This window comes from Nipponia nippon, unplaced genomic scaffold (genome assembly GCF_047370975.1).
Source record: "Nipponia nippon isolate SJK-2023a ecotype South Korea unplaced genomic scaffold, ASM4737097v1 scaffold_39, whole genome shotgun sequence".
Classification (NCBI taxonomy): Eukaryota; Metazoa; Chordata; class Aves; order Pelecaniformes; family Threskiornithidae; genus Nipponia; species Nipponia nippon.
Window position 1 is genome coordinate 370,725 of NW_028262357.1, and position 18,292 is coordinate 389,016.

The 18,292-nt window shown below is 44.3% G+C and overlaps 2 protein-coding genes across 4 annotated transcripts in view; one reads left to right on the forward strand and one right to left on the reverse strand.

Annotated features, from left to right (window-relative positions):
• Positions 1-80: 80 nt before the first annotated feature.
• On the reverse strand, positions 81-13,469 carry SKP2 (S-phase kinase associated protein 2). 2 transcript variants are annotated; one of them, XR_015707957.1, is made up of 11 exons: positions 13,322-13,469; positions 12,258-12,520; positions 10,569-10,680; positions 10,142-10,285; positions 9,428-9,562; positions 8,993-9,091; positions 7,302-7,429; positions 5,588-5,639; positions 5,197-5,304; positions 4,809-5,116; positions 2,556-2,693 (listed from the first exon to the last, which is right to left on the reverse strand). XR_015707957.1 is itself a non-coding variant. In XM_087773295.1 (10 exons), the coding sequence occupies exons 1-10, from the start codon at positions 13,327-13,329 to the stop codon at positions 2,480-2,482; spliced, it is 1,263 nt and encodes a 420-aa protein (XP_087629421.1). In that variant the 5' UTR covers positions 13,330-13,469; the 3' UTR covers positions 81-2,479. The 2 variants fall into 2 exon arrangements, 1 of the variants encoding a protein (XP_087629421.1); XM_087773295.1 differs by lacking the exon at positions 4,809-5,116 and having other exon boundaries at positions 81-2,693.
• Positions 13,470-13,556: 87 nt separating this feature from the next.
• The window catches only part of LMBRD2 (LMBR1 domain containing 2), a 33,257-nt gene continuing 28,521 nt past the window's right edge, over positions 13,557-18,292 (forward strand). For both annotated transcript variants that reach the window (XM_087773288.1, XM_087773290.1), the window contains exon 1: positions 13,557-13,792. The gene's annotated coding sequence lies outside the window, so the exon portion shown is untranslated. The remainder of the gene's footprint in view (positions 13,793-18,292) is intronic.

Genomic DNA, 18,292 nt, shown 5'->3' on the forward strand with positions numbered 1-18,292 from the left:
CTTCTCACTTACTGTGCATTGGTTTTAAATAATGGTTTCTAAGCCTTCATGCTTTAGGCAAAATGCAGAGACTTATCTACATAGCAGTTTTTGGTATGGATTGCTTGGAGCTACCAAGTAGCTTTTTTCAGTTAGGAAAAGGTCAGTGCTGCACCTTACCCAGACAGCTTCCATTATGTGTCTGCTACAGCTGCCATCATAACCAGTAGACCTGCAATAGAATGTCTGTTCTCTTCCAACACTGAACCTGGTACTTAAAAAGACAAGTTCAGGACTATTCTTTCTAGCTAAAGCCATACTACCATCCCAATTCTGTGCAGGGTTTTAAAGCACAGTCTATGAAATACTAAATGTATTGGTGATAACACCCTGTCCTCTAAACCACCATCATTTAGACATTGCTTGGACAAATTTATCCTTTTTTTTTTTTTAAACCCATGAGACAAAGTTGGTGGCAAGTCACAGAAAGTGTTCTCCCAGCCAACAGTCATTTTATACAATACAGCAATTCCTTAGATCTTTATTAAATGCAAGAGAAGTTGTATGGGGTTACATTGTGCATAGAGAGAAGAATTTACAATAGTGCTGTGCTGCAAAGATTTACTTTTTTCTTGAAGTAATTTAAGGCATAAACCTAAGGCTGCAAACCATGAAGCAGTAAAATATCCAGTATCCTCCAACCTCCCATCACTTCTCCACTCCAGCTTTCACAAAGTACGTTGCCCATTAACTCCTTTGTAAGGGGCACAAGCCCACTAGTGACTCAAGTGTTACACTCTCTTAAATTTAATAAAAACCCAAACGACTTAGAACAGATTAACAAGATAATGCTGTATTTGCTATACTATAGAAAGTCACGTTAAATATCAGATTCTAGTACTCATACAATCTTTCTGCAGTAATTAATCTGTTCTGTACTACCAGGTATTTATTCCTGAACTCTTTTCTTCAGATTGAGATTGGAAACACTATACCTATGCAATAGCCTTACAGTAATGCTGTAGGCTAACCTTAAACATCCATGAATAAATTCACCATCTGCTTGCTTACTGCATTCATGGGAACTACAGCAGCATATTCATGACCTACACAGGGTGCAAGTTTTCCCTAAGACTTCTCAACTAACACTTACACCTGCTGGAACATTCACTCCAGGCTTACACACGAGGACCCCGATGACAGACCCAGATCAAAGTTTTATTTGAAGTCATTACCTGTCCCAATCCTTAGTTTGGTTGGTTGGTTGTTTTTTGGGGGGTTTTTTGGGGGTTTTTTTTTTTTTTTTTTTGGACAGTTACTCAGCTTTTCATGAGACTTGAAAAAAGCCCAATACTAGACAGTAGTGGTTAGTGTTACAGATACAAGAAGTAGAACAACACTACAAATATAAGCTATAGTAAAAGAGAAATTGATGTATCTTAATAGCACCAAAGCATCTCTTCCTTTCAGCACTCCCATGCTGCAGTACCAAGTTTTGTTTTTCACCTGAGTTCTAGAACCATTTGAGCCCTCCTCCTGCAAGATTTCTGCCAATTTATCAGTTGAAAGATCTTATTCTTTAAAGGAAGTAAGAGAACATTTTTAAGAAGTTTTATCCAAGATCAAGCTTAGAGAAGCTACGTTAACGTTCTGTAATATTTAACCAGAAAACCTAGCGCTGCTACATGAAACAATTGATAACCATTTACTTTTACAGATGCTTATTCTGAATAGGTTTTTCAGACTATATTTTGCTAACAATAAAGAATACTAAAAACAGATGTTACCTTTGTGGCCTGCTAAAGAAAAACCTCACTGTAGCTCCTTTATACTGCTTCTTAACTTGTACGGTATTGAGCTGTCTCAGCTGCTTTTGTGTAGACACGCCTTTCCCTGTTTACTGTTTTCAGGTTTGGTGAATCCAAAGTCAGTCCTCTGTCCCTCTCACAAACAGTGGGTAGCTTCTCATCTTACTGTCCATGTTACTCAATTAAGGATTTGAATAGGTTTAATACCATTATTCATTTTGAGTTCTTCAAACTCAAAGACAATTCCTTAATAAGCCTTATTAAGATATCTAGCACCTCTACAAGCCATTTCAGGATTTGCAGAGCTGGAAGAGTTAACCAAAAGCACCGTTATAACACCTTAGAGCAACAAAAGCTGCATCAGAACCTGCAACAGTTGCTAGAGGCTGACATTGTTTAATTACAATGATTGTTTCCTAATTTTTTTTAAAAAGCTCCGCTGTAAAAAAAAAAAAAGGATTTAAAGAAAAATTCTATAATTGCTCACAGATCATCAGATTTCTAAAGGCTTTAAGTAAAAACAAAAAAAACCAAAACTGTAAAAATATTTATGAAACTACATTAAGGCATAAGACCAAGTTAGAATGCTTTTTACGATAACAGTACTATGATTAAAGGTGTTCCATTACTCCGCTTCTTACAGAGCCTCACTACACACAGCGTGTCCATCACATCCAGTGCATTGTACATGATCATAAGCCACTAGGATTTCTCAGCGTCAATCTGCATTTGATGCCCCAAATCTCATGGTTCTTTTTACTGCCAACAGTTGGCCTTGCGATACTTGTAAAGTGTGAACAATTGATCTTCACGTCAGGAAGCGTTTCCTTGAGGAGCTGTAGAGAGCTATCAGTCACTATTCCAAATACCTGAAGAGTCTTTAATGTTGGAATTTCACCAAGTTCTCTAGAAAGAAAAAAATACGAAATTGATCATGAACCTGAAAGTATTTTTTTTTTCTAGTCTGTACCCAAACTAGATAACTGCATTTCATAGAATCATAGAATACCAGGTTGGAAGGGACCTCAAGGATCATCCGGTCCAACCTTTCTAGGCAAGAGCACAGTCTAGATGAGATGGCCCAGCACCACGTCCAGCTGAGTCTTAAACATGTTCATCATAGCAGAGTCAACCACTTCCCTGGGGAGATTATTCCAATGATTGACTGTGCTCATTGTGAAAAATTCACCTCTCGTGTCCAATCAGAATCTCCCTGGGAGTGACTTGTACCCATTACCCCTTGTCCTCACCATGTGACTCCCTGTAAAAAGGGTGTCTCCGTCTTCTTTGTAGCTCCCCTTTCAGTACTGGTACATGGTGATGAGATCACCTCTAAGCCTCCTTTTCTCAAGGCTGAACAAACCCAGGTCTCTCAGCCTATCCTCATACGGCAGGCTTCCCAGACCCTTGATCATCTTGGTGGCCCTTCTCTGCACCCCCTCCAGCCTGTCCACATCTTTTTTGTATAGCGGGGACCAGAGCTGTACACAGCATTCCAGGTGTGGCCTGACAAGCGCTGAGCAGAGTGGGATAAGGACTTCTTTGTCTCTGCTGGTGATGCCCTTGTTGATGCAACCCAGCATTCTATTGGCCTTCTTGGCCGCAGCAGCACACTGTTCACTCATGTTGAGCTTCCTGTCCACCAGGACCCCCAGGTCCCTTTCCATGGAGCTGCTCTGCAGCCAGGTGGATCCCAGCCTGAGCTGCACTCCTGGATTTCCCAGGTGCAAGACCTTGCACTGGTCCTTGTTAAACTTCATCAGGTTCTTGTTAGCCCATTCTTCCAGCCTATCCAGATCTTCCTGCAGGGTGGCTCTCCCTTCCAGAGTGACTACTTCCCCACTCAGTTTGGTGTCATCTGCAAACTTCATCAGGCTACGCTTGATCCCGTTATCCAGATCGCTTATGAAGATACTGAATAGCGTTGGGCCCAATATCGATCCCTGGGGGACCCCACTTGTGATGGGTTGCCAGTTTGAAAAAGAGCCATTTACCACCACCCTTTGGGTGCGGCCCACCAGCCAATTCCTCACCCACTGCACAGACCACTTGTCCAGGCCATAACACATCAGTTCCTCCAGGAGGAGGCCGTGGGGAACTGTATCAAAGGCCTTGGAGAAGTCCAGGTAGACAACGTTGACCGCTCGCCCCGTGTCAATCGAGCAGGTCACTTTGTCATAGAAGGCCACCAGATTTGTCAGGCACGATCTGCCCTCGGTGAAGCCGTGCTGGCTTTTCCCAATCACGTGCTTCATTTGACTTGTGATGGCCCCCAGGAGAATCCGTTCCATAACTTTCCCGGGGATTGAAGTAAGAAGTATTTCTGCTAATTTTTTTAGAAGTAAGGTAACTACTTAGGCTAAATTCCCCTTCCTACTTTTTAAAAGCACATATTTAATTGAAACTATTTATCTGTACTGATCGTTCAGGAAACTGGCTGAATAAGTTGCTTCTTGCTGTTCTCTCTCACACACACAAGAGTAGAAACAAACTGGTTCCTCCCCTTTGACTTCCCTGGACTTAAACATTTAGAACAAGTGGAAGGAATTGCCCCAGATGAAGTTTCAGGATGTGATTCAGAGGACACAAGCCCCTAGATACTATCAGTCTCCAATTTGTTATGACATTTTGGTGAGTAGCCAGCCCTGGCTTCTTGATTGCTTCACATTTGCCCATTCATCATGTGAACTGTGTATCTATAAGCAAGCATTGGACAAAATCAAAAGGCAGAGACATACAAGCTGTCATCATGACAGCACACACTGCTACAGACAAGGTTCTTCAGATTCCCATTTTGATAGTCCTATTCCTCTCACAACCTTTTTCTTGTTGATCATTTCCTCAGGATTGACATCCTTCCTGAGATGATTAAGATGGATAGCTGCTATACTAATAAAAGGCAGAAAATGTGTTTCAGTGGCAACGAATAACTGATATGGGTGCACACAAAAGCAAAGGAATACAAACAGATTAGCTAGTCAGCAAGTACTGTCAACTCTTAACTTTTCCAAAGGATTATACCTTCCTTGCAGCATAACTGAAAGCCTAATATTGACATCGATACTGGTCATTGGCAGGACTGGAACCTCCAGCTGTACCTCACAGTAATGAGTACCAGTAGTATAATGCCATTAAGGGAAGACACGATGCAAGCACTGAGCAGCAAGTTCTGCGAGTACAGACTGACATCATGGAAAGATTCTCTCAGATGCCTTTGGTTCCAGTCTGGATTCTCAGAAGTACACGCTGTAGCAGTCAGGTTATTTTATCTCAGTTCCTTATTCCTAATTCCTCATACCAGTAAGTTCTTCAAAACAGTACTTGCAATTCTAAACATAAAATAAAGCAAATTTAAATTAACTTATCCTCTGCATGAATAGCAAACCAAAGCCATTTAGAGGTTACTTACACTAAGGCAGCAGGTGATATCTGGTAACATCGGCTAAGACCCAGATGTTGTAGAAAGAAGAGTTGATGAAAATACTGGAAGCACTCAGGCTTCAACATCACGCTGTCACTGTACATGAGAGCATATGAAACAGAGGTTTAAGTATAAAGCAGCAGTAAATTTGTTATTTCCAAAATTCAGGCTGAATTCAGAAATTTAATGGATATCAACTTCTTTTTCTACCACTGAATTACTTTTTGCTCAATATGGAAGTAACCCATTTCTAGCGCGCGTGTGTGTTGTGGGGGAGGTATTTTGATTTTCACCGAAGGCCAAGTGAAGCAGAAGCTTCTCTGCAGGCAGATATTCTGCAGAAGAACTCATGCCATGAAAAGGCTTTAGGTCTTCTTACCTTAGATCTAAATGGACGAGAAAAGGACATCTTTCCACCAGTGTTTTAACATCTGAAAAGAGGTCACACAGAGTCGGTCCATCTTTCAGTAACAATACAAACGTGCTTTATACAGCCTATTCACTTCCATTTTTATCTTTTCTTCTGGAACCCCACAATTGAAACACAACTTTTTGTTATAAAGATAAACACTTAAGACTCACAGCATGTAGTCTGCCTATCGAGATACCTTACAGGGACTTTTTTTAATCCTCAGCAAAACAGATCCATTTAGTCCAAAGAAGTGTCCCTAGAAGTCAATTGTGCCAGCAACTTAGCAAGTGAATAATTCAAATGATATTGCTGTAGAAATCTACTGAGACACAGTAATGGTAAGATGCCTGAAATTCTTACATGTAGTAAAAAATACCAAAATTTTCCACACATCAAATACCCTTTCAGAGCATCACGTTCTTTAGGCGTCTCCATTTTTAACGACAGAAAGTACTTTCCTCATGACAGAAATTTATGGTTTTCCTAATTTAAACTGTAAATTCTTGAGACCATCTTTTCATAGCAAATAGCATAGAATCACCTGTGGCTCAGATGTCACCTAAAAGGCAACTATTGTTAGCAAGAGGCTAATCAACATGCAACAGGATTTCGGTATTTCAGAATTCACGTGCAAAAAGTAAAGAAAACAATACCTAAATTATGATGATTAGTGAACTATTCTTATGCCTTATAATGTAACTATTCTTATGCCTTGCTAATCTTATGCCTTAACAAATTGCACTGAAACAGAGCAAAATTACTCATAGAAAGTGTTTTGCAAACAGAAGAGCTCCACACATGGTCTCTAATGGTCAGATCAACAGAAGGTTCAAATTCCTGATTTGGAGGAGATTACGTAGCATCTTTGTTTATGTGGTTTGGGCCAAGATAAAAAGAAGTCTGGTATATTTCCCCACAGGGGAATGCATGCCAAGGTCTGTCTGACATTTAAACAGAAAAAAAAAGAAAGGTCACAGCCTGTGTGTCACCCACCTGCTTGTCAGCCTATCGTCACATTTGCTCACGGAAAAAACTAATTTCCCTTACCACCAAAGCCATTTCACTGTTTATGCTCTTGTCCATTTTCTTGTGTCCTCTCCCCAAATCCAGATTCCTCTGCATTTTTTATTACCCTGAAAATTTACCCAACTTTCCCTCCTAGAACTATGAGCAAGGAAATAGTTAATGTTGCTTACTGAGATTATTTGCCTTCCAAATTAACTGGTATCTGTAGGACATCATGCCAGGCAGAAACTCAAGTAGTTACTATGGCTGTTCTCTTCTGGAAGATGCCTTCAGCAGCCACAATAGTAGAAGCCTTAAGGAGGCTCCAAGAACAGTATCTGGAAGGTTAATTCACAGTTCACAGTGGACCACGGGATCCAGTGTATCCTGCTTCCAGGACTTACTTCAGAAGTAAGGGCTATACCTTTCAAATGAGATGAAATGAGCTTTCACGGGACTATTTTTAAATTTAGAAGACAAAATCATCTCACCCCTCATGGCTGAGCCAGAGACATGAGTAAGATTATCTGACAGAAAGAACATCAAGCTATACAGAACACAAAATCAGTGTTAGTGCATGATTTTTCTGTACACACAGCAGACACCAACCAGAAGAAAATATAAGGCTTGCTGCTTTACCGATAGTGGGATAAAGGTTTGCCATGCTGCTATTTACCTGGTATTTGTAGATTCTGTCTGTATCCACTTAAATTTAATTGGGTTACTTTTGAAGTCACATGATTTACTGCTGCTTTGACGTGGGTGGCTGTAAAGTCACACCAGGACAAGTTCAGCTCCTCCAACCTAGACACAAATGAACAAAGAGTTGTTTGGAAGAATGACTGAAATACAGTTTGAGTTCTGATATTATCTATTACAGTTGATACTTTTATGGCAAAAACTTGTAACATACCTACTACCAACTTCCTGTATTCATGACTACAAATTTCACTATGACAGTAGTTAAGCACAAAAGCAGGTTGCCCAGCGAGGCTGTGGAAATCTGTCTTTGGAGGTTTTCAAGATCCAACCAGAGAAAGTCTTCATCAACCTGGCCAGTGCTAAATTTAGATCCTGCTCCAGGCAAGAGGTTAAGGTGACTTCCCAAGGCCACTTCCAACTGGAATAATTCAACAATTTCTTAGGAAGTGAAACAGTTCTCTCTGGGGACTGCCATAGGGAGATGCTGTCTTTTCATCCTGCTTCTGGGTTTGTGACCTGAATCTGTTACTACCGAACAGATGTTCACATTGAGAGGAAAAAAGGCTATCCATTATTAGTATTGGTCAGATGACCACTTAACACTAATTAGATAAAATACTTCATAGTTTTATATAAGCATTAGCCATGCTGTGACCTTAACTCTCTTTACATGTTTATTACTTATAGCCTATCACCATTCGGGGCTGGGACAAAGTATTTGTTTTGTCTGGAGGTGCTGTAGAATGTAAGCAGAGGACAAAGACACAGTGAACAGTACAACTAGAGCATTTAGCTGGCAATCTCTATGTAAATGAAGAAACAGTTAAATTGCCACTAGCATTCCTAGGATCAGGTTTGCCATCTGCTATTCACTGTGGACTGTACAGACTGCCATTCTCTACGGAGCTCATGATCCAAGTAATCAGACCAAGCAATAGAAAGCATCATCTACCCATGAGAGGCAACGGAAGATTAAGGCTTTGTCTGTCCACTAACTCGCTGTTTGATTAAAAACATGCTTTTGCAGAAGCAAAGATTAAGTAGATTTTCCAGCATCTCACAGGAAGTCAGCAGAAAGATCAGGACATAAATCCCAGACCAGCTGGGGCTCAGTTCAGTGACTTCCTGCCAGCAGATGGTTTAATCACTGGAGCTGTCAATTTGAACACAGCGCTTCATAAAGTAGAAGGTTACTGAAGGATTATTCTATCATGGATGGAAAGGCACAATGTTTTCTGCCATTCATGCTGTACTCTGATTGCAAAGGGAGCTCTGGGACTCCACTTTCCAGTTTCAAAACACACACTTTCACTTTGTGAGGATCACATACTGCTTCCATTAAGAAAACCAAATTTACATGACAATCAAAGGAACATAAATGGGGTTTACCCACCAACAAGACTTCCTTTAAGGATGATTAAGGAAACTCATGAAAAACTACTGAAGTACATCTTTGCTATTAAAAAATAAAACAGCTTGATGGAAAAAAAAACAACTATCTGACTATTCGGCTAATAATTGACTGCTAGGCATTTAGGAACAGAAACAGGCTCATAAAAAAAGATATTAGAGAAGTACAATAGGGATGCCTATGGAAAAAATAAAAAGGATCCTTTTTCTCAGAATAGCAGTACGCAGGAATAGCAAAAACTATTTTTGTCTTACATAGAACAGCTGCTCAACATCAGCTCCAAGGCTTCTGCAGAAAACCCTGAGCACCCACAGAGATTTAGGCGCATCAAACTGGGATTCTTAGCAATGCTCCTGTAGAGAAAAAAAAAGTCTGATAAAATTTAAATGTTGCAATATTGCTTGCATTGCTAGGATGTGTGATTATTTTTAAGAGCTAACACCCCGGGAACAGAATTATTCGTTAAACATGCAGCACTGCATCTTTAGTAAACTGACAAACCTAAGAGTTGTTACTAAGGATCTCAACTCTATATAGCCTGCCAGCTAGCTCTGTTAGCTGCCTAAAACTGGCCATTTCAAAAGACTCTCACAACAAACAACTCTCAACTGCATTCTTTCACTAGCCTGCACAAAATGATAGCACCAAACAAAAGGTATTTACTGAATATTCCCAAACATGTCACTCACTTGAGGATGTCATCAGAAAGCACTAGTCCCTCCAAGCTGAGGTTCTGCAGCCTTTCACACAGACAAAGAATACTCTGGAGGTCTGCAACAGACACTGTGCAGTTTGACAAATCCATATGTTGAACTCTGAGAGGTCTAAAAAAGGAGAAAGGCAGGTTACTAAAATTGCATTAAAACCTGCTCCACAAATACCCCACACCGTAAATAAACCCCATACACTAAAACCGTGCAAAGCTTGCAGAAAATAATTATACTGTTGTATTCAGCTGCACACTGGACATACTATTAAGCTCACTGGGCTTGCTGCTAAGCTACCAGCCAAAACTGCAGAACTCGTATCTTCAAGGCATTTACAGGATTCGTCACAACACATGAAAGTCTATCCTGCTGGAGTTAAATAATTTTTTTGAGCTTCCCATATAAAAATGCTGGAGATGCTGACTGTTCTTGGTTCTACAAGATATGAATTGCAAGTGGATGATGGTGCTTGATGATACTTTCAAAAAATCACATTAACTTGGTTTTAAATAACTGATAGGTGAATGCAGATCCTCTTATTTCAACACATGCCTAACCATTGATCAGCTTCTTCCACACTCCAGAGACAGCACAAGTGCTACTACTGGTGGGGACCTTAAAACCAAAAATACAGAGAGAAACTGTGAATATTTGAGACATGGTTTCAGGATCCAGAACATGCAGAAAAAGCCTTACTTGTTTGTTTTAAACAATGGATTCCCAATACAAGATCTTGGGCAGCGGAATACAGTAACACCTGCAGGCAGCAACTGTCCAATCACTCCTGGCAGCAGATTTCTACCAGTCAGATCAAGAGTCTGCCAGAGAGATTCATCAAACCTAAGGCACAGAATTTTGCTTGTTAGTGAGTTAGAAAGGGTCAGAACTATGAGTACAACCACAGAAAGTTTTCAGTGTCACAAAAGACTGAGAGGAGGAAAAGCTATTTAATAGAATTTGCTAGTGTTAAAATATGTGAGCCATCTTTTGATTATACATACATATAACCCACATACAGCATAAACTGAATTATATATGAATAAACAAGATGAGAACCAGATCATTTAACCCTCTATGGAAGCAAAAGTTTTCTTAGTACTAAATGATGAAACGTAATACTTACGAAAGACGATGCCATCTCTTGCAAATCAGGGAAACTTTGAGCAAGTCACTTAGGGGCAAATATGCAAAGATTGCCAAAAGCAATTCATCTGGAAGTGCATCCCAAGAAACACCTTTAGGGAAAGAGCAAATGTGTTCTAGTTAAAGCTGGTTCATATTTGCCTGCTGATCAGATGCCTTGTTGGGGCTAGTTGTTAAAACCACCTCTGCAGTCTCTTTCTAGGTTATACAGACATACCCCTTTCAGCTCTTCATTGTAGGAAGATATTACCACCTTTGCCTAGGTATGACTGGCAAATGCAAAGCTTTCCATAACATTAATGTAGTATACATACTAAAGCTATGGAAAAACAATTTCCCTGAAAAATGACAATAATTTTTATTCACATAGTCATTTTGGAAACAAGAGCATCTTTGTTACTTTGTATTCTAATGCTTGTACAGTTCTTTTTTTTTTTTTCTCCTTTTTTTCCCCCTGCTGAAATGCCCATCTTTCTTATGCATGTCAGGCTTCCAGAAGGGAGCTCAAGGTGAGCTACGCTTTTGCACGGCACAGAGAAAAGTAGATACTGCAAACTGCTCCTTAAAACATGCACTCTAACTACCACCCCCCCAAGAATTATCTAAAAAGACGTGGTGTGATCTCAACTTCTCACGAGTAGCTACAGGGCTCCAGAAGGTGTTGCCGTTCACATGTGAGATTTCTGGGTGGCAGAGCTCAAGAGCAGCTGCCTATGACCCAGCACTCCCTCTTATTCAAACACAAGGTTGTCTGAGGGCATTCCCACCTTTCATTCGACAGCCTAGTATCTGCAGAGAGCTGTTTCTTTATTTTGCATTCTGTAGTCACTGCAGACTGAAAACACATTTTGGTACCAGGGAAAGGAACCCAGCATCCTATAACCCCTTCTTTAAGCACACCAGGTCTTCAGATTACAGCCCTGCTCTTTCCCTGCCAGTCCCTTTCCAGCCCAGGAGCCTTACGGCCTTTACTGCACCTTCTCTATAGCTCTCTGGCAGGGTCCCTTGCATTGCTCACAGTCCAGGTCTGACAGAAGCAGGGATGCTGCCCCTCTGGCATACCTCGGCCTGCACCGTCAGAGATATGAATCTGGATCCCTTTGGTCTCGAGGACCAAGTATCTTACTTGTTAGATGCTTAAGTTAAAAAAAGAAAAAAATCAAGCCCCCCTGGGTTTCAAAATTATACTGGGGACAGCAGCACCAATAGTCCATATTCATCTGGCAGCCGCAACTGTATTTTGTGAGGAGCCTGGCCCCGCTCGGTATGTGGTGAAACATCTCCTGGAACAGGTCTCTTGGGCAGAGCAACAGATGCAGCTGAGGGCCCTGCTGGGCCAAGGTGCCACCCAAGTCCCAAGCAACAAGAGTGGACAGACACAGGGACATGCAGCACAAACCCCTGGCATACAGACAGAGGCTGGCAGGGCTAGGCGGGAGCCAACCACAGCTTATGTGGGACACTGTTCTGGAGCCAGACACACCGCTTCTGCTTAAAGGCTTACAGAAAACAGGACTTATCAAGCCCAGGCCTGAAAGCCACCAGACCTAGAAGAGATATTCTGCTGGGAAAGAGCAAAAAAAGCCCAGAATAAAGTACTAATGACTTGTGATGCCCACTCTCCATCTCTACCAAAGGGCGAGTGAAACCTGGACCGGGGTGACGGTACCTGACTCTGCCTCTCGAAGCAGCCGAGGCCGGCGCACAATGACAAAGTCCTTTTCCTTCTCCTTCACTTTCTGCCGTTTCTGAGGAGGACAGGGTGACGACATCAGCAGGTCCTGCGGTGTGTTTTCATTGCCCAGCTTGTCCTTCTTAAGGACAGACACTCCCATGCCCGAGAGAAGCTCCGAGGTCTTGCTGGAGTCCCAGTCCCAGGTGAAGCTGGTGGAAACGTTGCTGCTGGAGGATGGGATCTCCTGGAGGTGTTTTCTGTAGAGACAGCAAAACCCGCAGACGTGAAGGCACGTCGAGACTGACGCCAAACACAAGATGGGGCTCCTGGTGCAGAAGCCTTTCACAGTCACACGTAATCCACATCCCCAGGCAGGGCAGCAACTTGAGTTAAAACTGCGAGCGCTGGAGGCACAAGCGGCGGCCACAGCGGCGGCCTGTGCTCGGCCGGGCCGACTCGCACCGACAGCCCTCCGGGGGTTACGCGCACCCCGTTCCCGGAGGGGGCGAGCGGGGGGCAGCGGCGAAGGAAGCCGACGGTGGAGGCCCGCCACGGCACGGCCTCCGCAGCGCCGGGGCCCCGAGCGCGGCCGAGGAAGGGCCGCGGGCGGCCCGCGGCCTGGTGGCCGGGACCGGGCGGGAGGCGGGGGGAGCCCCCGGGACGGGGCGGCCGTTGGGCGCCAGCAGCGCACCCCGGCGCCTGGGGCCGCCCCGCCCGCCGGCCCTGCACGGGCAGCGGTTGCAGCCCGGCCCGCCGCGGGGCGGGAGAGCCGCAGCCCGGGGACCCGGGGGACCGCACGTCCTGCACCCGGGTACCTCGGGGATCCACGCACCCCCCCCGCACTCTGAACACTGGGGGGGGGCGGGGGGGTGGACCCACGCACGCTCCCCCGGGATCCGTGCACACGCTCCCGATCCCCGGGCTCCCACGCACCCCGCTCCGTCCCGGGCAGAGGGGGGGGACCCGTGCGCGGCCCCCCCTCACGCACAGCCCGGGCACCACGCGGCTCCCGCCCGCCCCCCAGCGAGGAGGGCGCTTTGGGCGGCCCCCGCCCGTACCTGTGCATGGCGGCGGGGGCACACGCGCGCACCGCCCGGCAGCCGCGCGCCCGCCGCCCTTTTCAGCACCGCGCCGTCCCGCCGCGCGCGCGGGGCTCCCGGAGCCGGCCGGAAGCCGGTGGGCGCCCGCCGCAAAGCCTGCCGGGAGTGGTAGTTCGGCGCTCCCGCGCCTTCCCGCCCGCCGCCGCCGCCGCCGCCGCCTCAGCGCGGAGGGGCCGTACCCACAGTGCCTTGCGCCCGCCTCCGGGGCGGGGGCGATGCCGACGTCAGCGCCGCGGGGGTCGGCGGGCGGTTGGCGAGGGGCAGATGTCGGCGGCCTCGGTCGCCCTGAGACGGAAGGAGCCGGGCGCGGCCGTCGCCGCCCCTTTCTGCGTGGCGATCTGAGCCCTCGCGTGGAGGCCGGCGGCAGCCCGGATGGCGGGCGGCGGTGCCCCGCCAGAGACCGGCTGCTGAGCGGGGTCTCTGCCTGCGGTGAGGGAGCGGCGCGGCCCAGGGCAGCGGCGGGCCCTGGGGCGAGCGGGCAAGAGGGAAGCGTCGGGTCGAGTCGGGGCGCCGCGGCCGCGGGGGTGCCGCAGCGCCGAGTCGCGGCGGGGTGGGGGCCGGGGCCGGGGCCGGGGCCTGCGCCGGGCCGGGCGCGGCGGCGGCGGCGGGAGGAGTGGGTGCAGCCGTGTCCCGCTCCCCCCAGCCCGGGGCGCGCCGAGCGGGGTCCGTGGCCCGGGTCGGAAGCGGGGGGACCTTGGGCACGTCCCGGGCTGCTCGTTATTAGGAGGTGGAGGGGGGCGGGAGGGATCGGTGTTTTCCTGCCCTTAGCCCCTGATTTTTTCCTTCCTTCAGGGACCCCAAGCACGTACGTGTAAGGCACGCGTGTTGGTGTTCGTTACGTGTCGGTAGGCTGCGATTCGGTGCCCCTTACAGGCCGGCGGACGTACGGCCGTCAGCTTCAACGGCTTTCATGTGCAGCGGCGGTGTCTGGTTTGGAAGACCAGAATCGTGCTGACAGTGACATTTTACCGTGAAAGGTTTTCCTGCGTTTTGGAAACGCCTTCACTGTGAAGGCCTGAAATTGAGGGACTGCCAATGTGTTCTGGTCCTGTCTCCAGCCACGCTAGTTTAAACATCGCAATCTGTTTGCACCATGCTCCAGATTTATGCCAGGCTTTCTTTCAGTAATGCAGCTCTTCATGCTTTTTCTCCAAACTGCTTGTTTTGAAATTGGTGGGGATGGAAAACTAATTCTGAACACACCTACAACTCCGCTCTTAGTCAGCCACTTCCTTGTAAATGCTGTCCTTTGTTTACTGTGTAAGGATGGAGAAACGTGCCTATAAAATGGAAGATGGTAATGGAATGCATGGCAAATGGTACGCTATTAAGTCAGATACAGACAATGATGTGACTCAAACTGGCATTCATATAATCTTAAAAAATAATTTGTGTTAACCATTTCCAGTTTTAACTAAACTGTTGCTTAAAGGTTATTTAAGTGGATAATCAAATGAGAGGTGATTTTTTTAGTTAAAAAAAATAAAAAGCTGATTATATTTAACCTGTTCAGCAGCCCCCCTTTTTTTGTCAATCTTTTCTTTATTAATTAAGTGGGAAAGTGAAAGAAGAATTTGCTGGGAGGAGTAAAATCAAATTATTCTTTAAAAAGCTTGGAATTACCAAATAGTCTGAGTTTGTCTTAATGCAATGTTAGGGTTGTAATCATGTGATTGACTGCATTACTGACACCTGTTTTGTGTGAGTGCATTAGCGTGGCAGCCCAGCTAGCAATTTCTATTCTTTTTTTAGATTCTTATTGCAACTGTACAGCTTTTGTATCTGATTCTATTTTAGTTCCTCCAAGCAAGTTGTTTTCTTCAATGTGTTATTTCCGGAGTATTCCCTTAAACCCAATGGAAGCATCAGCCTCTGTTGTGGTACTTTAATATCCTTTATTAGAGGACAAGACAGTGCCACGTAAAGCAAATAAACTTCCTGTGGTTTTGTACTGATGGTCCCAGCTTGCTTTTCAACACAAAAATCTCTGTGTTCCTTGGTAAAGCATTTGTCTTTTATTTAGTGCTTCTGCGGAGAACCTAATCTCCCACCAAATCGGAGACTACTGCTATTTTGAATGGAGTCAGCACAGCATTTTATTATTTTTGTTTTGCCATTAGCAGATACAAAACTTGTGTCCCTAAATATTGATATGCAAGGAATTAAATGTTTAATTAATTTAAAATCTTTTCTTCATTGCAAGATAGTTGAAATTACAGATACTAATAAAATGTCAATCGGTACATAGACTGAGTAGTGTTTCTTAGAAAAACAAAGCTTTGCAAAATATGTTTTCTTGATTCATCTCAGAGGTTATTTCTCCCAAATAGTGCAATCAGGTAACTTCTCTGGTCAGTTTTCTCAGGCAGTTCATGGCTATTTTCTTTCTTTAGTTAGTTTTCTCACTGTGCTGAGATTAAGCAGTTCTTCATCTGCCTGTTATCTGCTTATGAATACTTAATATATACTTCATATAAATACCATTTCCCCAGGCTGCAAGGGTCAATGTGTAATAAGGAAGTGGGAAAAAACAAACACAACAAAAACCCCAGAACCAAACAAAAAAAGAAAGCCCAAGAACACATTAAGCAGACTTGGATATGAAAACAGCTGAAGCGATTATTTTTATTGTTGCTTGACCTCTTGTTCTTCTCTTTTTAAGATTTCTAAAGTGTGAAGTTTGCCCATTTTGTTGTTGAAAGATGAAGTGACAAGGGCTCTTAGTGTGGGGCAGTTCTATCAGTCCAAAAGGTTTAATCATGTCTGTGAAGTGAAGTCTTACTTTACGATTCTGAACAGCACCGTTTTACAGAGTAGGGCGAGCTTCAGAAACCTATCACAGGTGTTGCGGCATACTGTTTTTCTTTTGCCAAGTGAAATGTGCTGGAAGAAACTAGATGGGAACTAGCAGATTCTTCCCTGGCAGAAGGGCAAAAGGTCATCATTGAACCGGCCATTGATATTTTGCTGGAGATGGCAGCTTTCAGTTATACTTGCTGCCGAGTTGTGAATTCAGCTTGAGGTGGGAGATGCTGTCGCACAGATGTTTCTTTCGGTATGCTGTGTCTCTCACTCAGTTTTGTCCTTTACTGTCTTTGATATCTCTTTCATAGTTTGGTAACTTTCATGGCGACTTTTTTTTTTTTCAGATGTAATTGTGGTGTTTAAAATACAGAGTAAGGCAAGGAAACCTCTAGCTGCTTTGTCCTTCAGGTGTTTCAACTGAAATATCCAAGATTGCTAGAAATGTAACTTTTCCAAATCTGTTTGATCTTTATCAAAGAATACTTCAAGAACAACAAAAAAAGAATGTAGTATTCTAAAAATGACTAGAGGTACCAAAGATATGAAAACCAGAAGCATGGTGACTGTCTTTATTACTGATTTTTGAAGGATAGGGAGAACTACAGATTGGCAGACTAGTCTGCTTCCTTTTGAATTCCGGAAAAAAAATTCTGGAACAAAAGCTTTATGTAAGCATCTAGAATGTAACAGCTGAGTAAAAGACAGCATCAGCTTGTCAAGGACAAATTGTTGAAGTAATCTAACTTATTTCACTGATAGGCCTGCCGTATACAAGAGGATCAGTTGATGTCTTATATTTGGTCTTTAATGGGACTTTTGATTCTGTTTCTCAGGATGTTTTTGCTGGGGAAGAACAGTTGGGAACAGCTACTGTTGTGATTAAGGAGGCCAGTCCCTTGTAAACTACTCCTCAGTATTTTCACAAAGTTTCCATAATGAAATAATATGATTATTAAAACTTAAAAAAGCACAAAGCTAGGAGGGATTGCAGACCTTTTTGAGTGTGGTAATGGAAATCAAAATGCCTTGAAGGTTCAGAAGCCTGTGGGAGGGGAAGAGGTACAAATGAGTAGAGTTTTGTGCCTGCGCTTAAGCAGGAGCAATCAACTACAGAAATATGGGATAGAGAACAGTGTTGTGTGTCTTGGAGGGGAAGAATTTGGAGGGCGTAATAAACCGAATACGTGAAGGGAACATCATGCAGGCTATGGTTCTATGTATACATTTCAGTAAGGCACGTGGAAGCAATGTCTACCCTCGGTTCAGGCCTTGTCAGGCATGAGCTGTGTTGCTGCGTGGGTTGCCGCTCAGTGCAGAAGGAAGTGGGTACGCTGGGCAGGGTCAAGGGCGGCACCAAGAACTCTGCAGAGAGCGTGGTATTGGGCTGACGGGGAAGGGTTGAAGGACCAATTACATTGGTCTGCAAAATGAACAATCTGCTGGTAAAATGCTTTCCTGCAATGTCTGAAAAGAATAAAGCTGTGGTACAGTCTGGGATTTCTGATTAAAGGGGTATTGGAGTCCAGTTTAGTGAGACCAGTGTGCTTCACAGATATACTCTACTCTTTTTAGCCCTTCTTTAAGAATATAATATTGGAGTGTCTTTGTTAAATTTGGTGCTATATAAAAGCTCTAGGAAAGTGTGGGTTTTAATTCTCTGCTGTTTCATTTAGTTACTTGAGTATTTCTGTACCAGGCAGAGTAGTTAGTTCATTTGTAATGTAGATGATCATGAGTGTGGCTAGTCTTGAGGTTGGCACGGTAATTTAATACTGTTGATAGTAGGGAGTCTCAAAGGGAATTAAGTGTGAACTGAGCCCTTTATGGTGCTTGCAGGAGAACATTCTTCAGGGGCTCCGGAATTTCAGCCAGCTGATAGTAGGAAGCCGTGTGCTAATAGTGAGAAGCCTGTCTAAATAAAATGAAGAAACAGAATTATGGATAAGGAACTTACCTTTCTTTGAGCTAACAACCAGGTTCAGAGGCAAAGGCTGCTTCCCACAGGAAGGCATGGCTTTATAGCCTGCAGTAATATATTTTAAGTTCTGTTACAAACAATTCTAGTAGCGCGGGTCCCAAATGCAGCTGTCTGATTAGGCAGCATTTAGTTCACAGTAAGAGCTC